General features: G+C 33.4%; 2 protein-coding genes across 2 annotated transcripts; one reads left to right on the top strand and one right to left on the bottom strand.

The window, feature by feature from the left end:
* The first annotated feature begins 345 nt into the window (after window positions 1–345).
* LOC114174647 (small ribosomal subunit protein bS21c) lies at window positions 346–3,113 on the top strand. The gene is made up of 2 exons (XM_028059478.2): window positions 346–775; window positions 2,837–3,113. Exons 1-2 carry the CDS (start codon window positions 387–389, stop codon window positions 2,955–2,957), a joined length of 510 nt encoding a protein of 169 aa, XP_027915279.1. The 5' UTR covers window positions 346–386; the 3' UTR covers window positions 2,958–3,113.
* An 832-nt stretch (window positions 3,114–3,945) lies between these two features.
* LOC114162593 (Nucleotide-diphospho-sugar transferase family protein) lies at window positions 3,946–6,846 on the bottom strand. The gene is made up of 3 exons (XM_028046534.2): window positions 6,572–6,846; window positions 4,934–5,308; window positions 3,946–4,746 (listed from the first exon to the last, which is right to left on the bottom strand). The coding sequence occupies exons 1-3, from the start codon at window positions 6,713–6,715 to the stop codon at window positions 4,240–4,242; spliced, it is 1,026 nt and encodes a 341-aa protein (XP_027902335.1). The 5' UTR covers window positions 6,716–6,846; the 3' UTR covers window positions 3,946–4,239.
* Window positions 6,847–7,060: the final 214 nt, after the last annotated feature.

Raw genomic sequence — 7,060 nt, 5'->3', positions numbered from 1 at the left:
ATACTACTCTCACTTTAATTTTGCTGACTACACTAACATCGATAGACTTAATCATTGTTCCAACAATTATAACACTAATAATACAACATGTAATTATCATGTTAATAAAATATAACCTATTAAATTATAATATTATATTATAACAAATTTTAATTTATATAATATAACTATTATTTTTGTCGTTCAAATATTAAAATATATATTACGAATTTATGTGTTTATCAAAGTTACCGATTTATATTTTTATTAAAAGAAAATTATTTGATACTAATAAAATAATTTAATTAAAAAAAGAATATATACAATATATATTATTTGATGATTAGATAAAACAAAATTGAAAAAGTGTCCACAATGTTCCAACCTCACATTCTCAACCAACGGCAATGGCAGCCTCATCCTCCTTCTCCTCCTTCCTCTCCTTTCTCCTCCCTCCAAAGCCACAACTGCACCCTCCTTCCCTCACGCGCTTTTCGCCTCGAAGCCACAAGGTCTGTGCTCAACATCAGGATCACCACTCACCGGAGCTGTCCTCGCACGCGATAATGAACCCTTCTCACGCGCACGCAAACATGCTCTTCTTCCGATCTGCGTACAACGTGCAGGTGGTGGTTGACGAGAACGAGCCCGAGGAGAGGCTCCTCAACCGCTTCCGGAGAGAGGTCATGAAAGCTGGAGTCATACAAGAATGCAAGAGGAGACGCTTCTTTGAGAACAAGCAGGAGGAGAAGAAACGCAAGAACCGCGAAGCTGCTAAGCGTAAAAGCAGAAGCAGGTTCGTTCCTTCTTTGCTTGTGCTTACACTCTCTTTGCATTTTAATTTCAATTTTTTACTGAATTACCAACCATACGTTATGTGGAATTAAGTCTGAGATTAGTATCAATAGTATGCAATTCATCAATCACCTTAGTTCAAAGTTTAAAAGAAGTATGTAACTTAAAAATATATCTTTAGGGGGACTTGCTTTGATGAAATATTTAGAAAATTTTTTAAGAAAATGTTTAGAATTTGTTAGCCTTAAAGACTAATATAACAACCCCTTACACTTTCAGGACGAAACTGGTAATTCTATTATTAACTTTCTGTTTGATATGTTTTATGTTGGATTAATGTTATTAAAAGGGCCTACTAATTAGGGATAAACCTGTTTAGTGGTTTAGTGGTTTAGTGGCAAGAGTATAATAGGATATGATAAGATAATTATCCTCTCATGCTTTAATAAATTATTTGGTATGCCGAGTTCCTCTTATCCTATTGTCTATCTTATATAATATCTTATATAATGTGCCTCTTATTTATCGTGTCGGCGGAGCTGAGTTAGAAAGTAACAAGATAAGATAGTCAACCTTCCTCTTCCTGTTAGACTACTCAACCTTCATATCAACCAGTGTCATCAATCATCACCATCCTTATCATCAATGTCCTCATTGTCATTCATATCCACCACTTTCATCATTTCTTTCATTGTCATTGCCACCATCATCAATTTCACAACCTTTGTTGTTACCTCCCCTTGTATATTGTCTCCTCTATACATCATCTTTGTCTCAACAACTGCCATTCTTAGTACCATAGTTGGTAACCAGCCAACGCAGGACGTCTTCCAGCATTTTTGTCAAAATTTTTGCAACCACTTCCACTATTTCCACTATTGTTGTCATCATTGTTATTATCGTTATTATCATTTTTATCATCACTATTGCCATGACATTTTCATTGCAACAACTACCAATACCTTATCACCGTCACCATTAGTGTCACCACTTAAGTTGTAGACATTGTTACTGCCACCAAATTATCATAATAACTGCTGTTACTTCCATTATTGTTGCTACCAGTCTCACATCATCTTACTACTGCCACTATCTTGTTATTATCATTGTCATTATCACCACTACAATGGTATCGCTATCACCACTGTCACCATAACCATCTATTGCTACCATCTCATCATTATTACTGTTGTTATCACTACCATAATCATCACCATTGTTACCACCATCACTACAACTATCACCACTGCAACATAAAATTATTTGGTGTTATCACTGTACACACTAAATATTAGATATGATTAATGTTTATATTGCTTTTATCTTATCTTTTTCTTATCTTGTCTTATCCTTTTATATCCTTATTACCAATCGAGCCCTTAGTTCATTTCATAATATGACAAAGAGTAGTTAGGATCTAACTCAGTAAGATAACTGGTTTCAGGGAAGTATCACCTATCGCCATTCTTATATTTCTTGGAGTTGAAAGCCTAGGTAACTTAAGTAAGGTTAAGACATAGTTTTGGTCCAGAACCCTGTTGAGTGCACTCACTTTTTCTGGCAATCATGCATTCAGCACCTTTATAACTGTTGGACAAAGATTAGATGGCTCTGATTTTGAATGCGTTTTAAGTTAATTGAGCAAGATAAAATGAGTCTTTTGATATTCATCCGACATTCTATATAGATAAATGTGAGGATAAGTTCAAGAAGAAAGTTGTGTCAAATAGTGCTCGGTGTGAAAATAGTCTCCTGTTTTGAGTTGTGACAAGTAAAGGAAATATTTTTACATGGGGAGTGCAGATAAGATAGTCGAAATGGGATTTTGGTTGCAATTATAATCTAGGTTATAGGATATCTGTATAAAAGTTCCCCGCTTCCCCAGCCTTATTTCTCATAAATTGCAAAATTAGACTGTGATAAAAAGACGGACCAAAACCATTGACACATGTTGGTCCATTCAGAAAGATCGCTAATTGTCAAAATTAGGTTTCATCCTTCCGGTTAGATAGTTGCCTTGAGAAAGATTATTTACCATTTGTCTTTTCTGCATTATTTTCAGGCGCCCTCAATCAAGATTTCAAGCACAAAACAAGCCAGATGTTGCAACAACCAAGAAGGTAGAGGATGATGATAACTGGGATCTTCCAGAAGTAGACGCTCCATATATTTCAACCACATGATCCACATACATTTTGTACGATTCTTCACATTTTATTGTGAAAGGCTTTTTATGCATGAGTTCTGTTAAGTCAACTCAATTCCTTGGACGCAGTTAGTGTAATGTTCAATTCACATTTCATTTTCAGTTATGCTATTTATTCATTTGTGCATCAAAATTTTGTTTTGGCATTGATTTTCTGAAATCTGGCCGCAGTCTATGTTTTATTCTCCCTTCTTGCATCAATCTAGAGTCCCTTTATGATGTTCATTTACCAGTGAGGCAAAAGTTACTTGTCAGATAAGAAGAAATGTAAGAGTTCCATGCACCGAAAATGTGTGACAAGAGAAAATTTCTGTTCACTGTACACTAAAATATTCTTCGTCTTGAATTTCCTAGTATAGCATCTTCAACTTGAGAGAGATTGGACAAGTTAGAAAAGCCAAAGTTTGCTTTAGTTTGGACTTTGGAGTATGTGCATGTCATTCCATTTACTGTCAATGATTTTTGTTACAGTAGTTAATTTGTCTGCCCTAAGCTTTCCTTCTCTTTTTTTTTCAAATCTGTGGTCTTTATCGTGCTTGGTTTTCCATCCATTTGAGCTGGTATATATTTAAGTTACTGAAATCCTTGACCTCAACAATACTAAGTAAGGGTTAGGTACAGGGTGTTCAATGAATTGAAAAACTTAGTTATGAAGAAGCAATGTAGGCAGTGGCAAAATATGGTCGTGTTTTTAAAGAGAATAATGTTTATTTGCTAATAAAATAAGTAACTAGTTTTATTCATGGTTAGGATCAATTGTTTAATTTTGACTGATTTTTATATTAAGGGAAGAAAAATTGGGAAAAATAGGATCACTATTTCTGAAATAACCTCAGGTCAAGACTTCCTGGATTAGATAAAAAGAGAGGGATATTTAATCACTTCTATTTCACTGAAATGCCAAAGAAAATGGTCTATATCACTGGTAAAGGTTACAAGTGTAATATTTTCCTTTCTTCGGCTCAACAACTTAAAAGTGCCAAAGCAGATGTTTAACTTTTCAGTAAAGTAGTATGTAGCATAGGCTTTCTGGAATTCTTAAAGTAGAAATTCATTTTATTAACCTAATTCTTTGAACTATTTTTTTGTCAAAACCACAATTGTCCTATATTTAAGCTATTTTATTTTATGGTGTTTCTATTTTAAGAGCTTTTCCAAAATAGAAGCAGAAAAAAACCTGTTATGATGCTCCTAATACATGGACATTGAAGCTAGACTGATAGATAACATATCAGTTCGGCTAAACATGAGATTCTATTCTAAGTATGATTTCTTCTGGAACACTTCTGCGGCCACCTCAAAGCCATTTTATCCAAAGCATTGTCCTCTGATGCACCTTTTCTGAAGCGGATCCAATCATCCAGAACAATATTCAGGTCATGAACTTTGCTTTTGAGATCATCACAACAGTTAGCTTGAATGGTATAAACCTCCCTGAACATATCCTTATTTAGCTGACAAAACCCTCCAAAAGAGCTTGTATTTACATGCTGAATCCGAAAGCCATACGTGTCAGCTATATCTTGCCTTTCTTTTATTGTTGTACACAAGGACTCTTCTACGGGATCGTTTGGATAAAGAATCTTGGTCAATTTCCAATAGTTGAAAAATTCGAAGGAAATGGTATTTGCTTTCAGGAAGAATATACCCTCATCATACAGGTAACTTCCTCTTTCTCCATTACTCAACACATTACATGAAATTGTGAGTTCATTAATTGGATTGAAGTTTATCAATGGACTCCTAAGCCACAGCACATCTGGATCCTGCAGAATTAAAGTCACAATCAATTCAAGTAAACTAATAACCATTCATCCATCACTCTTTACATCAAACTTGAAGAATGTTAACTCTTTTCACTGTGCTGAAATTTATTGAGACTCCAGAAAATTATGCGGTCTCAACAAAACGTTAGAAAAGAGTAGGTTGCTAGTATTGTTCACAAAGCCTTACCGTGAAAATTATGTTGTAACCCAATCGAATCACTTCAAACAAGACATCCTTTTTTGTCCAAGTGAATAACTTATCAGCCGAGGTTGTCATAATTGATTGTGTTTTTGTGGCAAAATGACGCGGAAAGATGGAAGGGTGGATGCAATAGGGGTGCAAGGAGCTGCAGTACTGAAAAGCTTGGAGGTCCATGGCAATGATCACTAAGTGATTCACTAACCTTTGAGTTCCTTCACCTGATTTGAAACTTTTTAGTAAAATTTGAAGGAGAGATCCAGGACTTGCCAATGATTCATCTACCATTGTTAGGATAACAGTTCTGTCTGGCATCGTAGCTCTCTTCAGCATATTCTCTAATTTTTCATTCTTTGGGTCGTACTGATAGGGAAGTAATAACAAATTAACCCAGAATTCAAAATTATTTTGATGATCACGTCAATGTATGTTTGCATTGATATTGCAGTAACTAACAAGCCTTTCAGGTCCATTCAATTACATATCAGTACATTATTAAACAAGTTTGACTGATATATAGTGCAACAACAGAATTACATGACGATGTAAAAATAATCCACTCACCTACAAAAGAAATTTGAATCCTAATTAGATGAAAATGTTAATAAAAGGTATAATCCTTTGTTAAAAAAAGAATTCTGCACATATGTGTCTTAGTTTCTGCATTCAATCAAATCAAATACTTTGGTAATCATTCATTCATACTAACAATATTTTAAATTATTCAATTATTATCAAACATTAAATGTATTTACAATTTATCAATATGAAAATTTTCTTTCAATAAATTATTTCTCATTTATAAAATGTTTATATTTATATATTTCCATTTAATTTTTTGTTTTGAAAACATACTTATGAATAAAATATTTTATACCTTATATGCTTATATTTATAAATAAAGTTTGATTATATTACATTCACAAATTTATATGCTTATTTTATACTTTTGTATCATCATTCAATCCACACAAACAGACAAAAGAGTCTAGAATTAATACACAAAGAGACTAAAAAATCAAATATATCAAATAACAGGGCATGCAATAAGAATCCTTAATATATCAAAAACAATAAATTCCCCAAGTACGCTGCAACATTAGTACTTGACTTAAAACAGAAGACACAATATACTCTTTTGCTTTGTTTTCTGAAAACGGTTTTCTTAATTTGGATTATATACATATGTGTAACTCTGCTACTATTTCACCTTTAGCATGGTATAGTTAAGTCCCTTAAACAATTTCTTCACACATAAAACTGTTAGGTTTAAAGAGAGATTTTACTAAAGAAACACAACATTAATAAAATTTGAGTCCAATTATATAAGAGATTGACACTACTCTTAATCCTTAATCCAAAACTTTAAAAGTAATAAGATTATAAGTCTTCACTCTTATATAATACTCTATTTTCTTATTTCTTATATAATACTCTATTTTCTTATTTCTACCAATGTGAGTTCCTAACAAAAACTAAATCAGAAATTAAACATGTATCACCGAAACCAATCACCTATTGCTACCAAATAAAACTCCATTGCCCCTACTGATTGGAGGAGACCTTATGGTAATTTGTGTGTATAATTGACAGAAACAAGCTAAAAAGAATCTACAGAGTGCTTACAGTTGATGAATGCTTGAACAGAACCATCTTTCTGAAACTACTTTCATTTGATCCAGGGTAGTGATATAGAAGGAGGCATGCCAGAAGTATGAAGAAAGCTGAGAGAGAAAGATACAGAGAATTTCTCAATCTGGAAGCTCTCATCCTTGTAAATGCAAATGGGTGGTTTATGGGCTTTAGGCCTAACTTAATCTTGAAACTTGATTCACGTTTATCCAGTGCTGTGAAAAAGAAACCAATGAATGTGTTGAGAGAAGAGAAGACCCCTTTGCATGAAAAGCCAGAATGAGAGAGATTTGAGAAAAAGCACGTTATACAAATTATATACGCTCAAATGGGTTGACATGTTGAAGGAATTCAATAGGAAACAACAAAGAAAAAGTTAAAAATAAATGCTCATAAATATATTTAACTATCCAATTAAACACTTTGTCTGTTGCAGGTCTACTTGAGAAATCTGATATGCTTTTGAAATTTGGCTTTATTATG

Source organism: Vigna unguiculata, chromosome 1 (genome assembly GCF_037176805.1).
Source record: "Vigna unguiculata cultivar grain cowpea cultivar isolate G323 ecotype 2 chromosome 1, ASM3717680v1, whole genome shotgun sequence".
Classification (NCBI taxonomy): Eukaryota; Viridiplantae; Streptophyta; class Magnoliopsida; order Fabales; family Fabaceae; genus Vigna; species Vigna unguiculata.
This window is presented reverse-complemented; position numbering and strand designations above follow the sequence as displayed.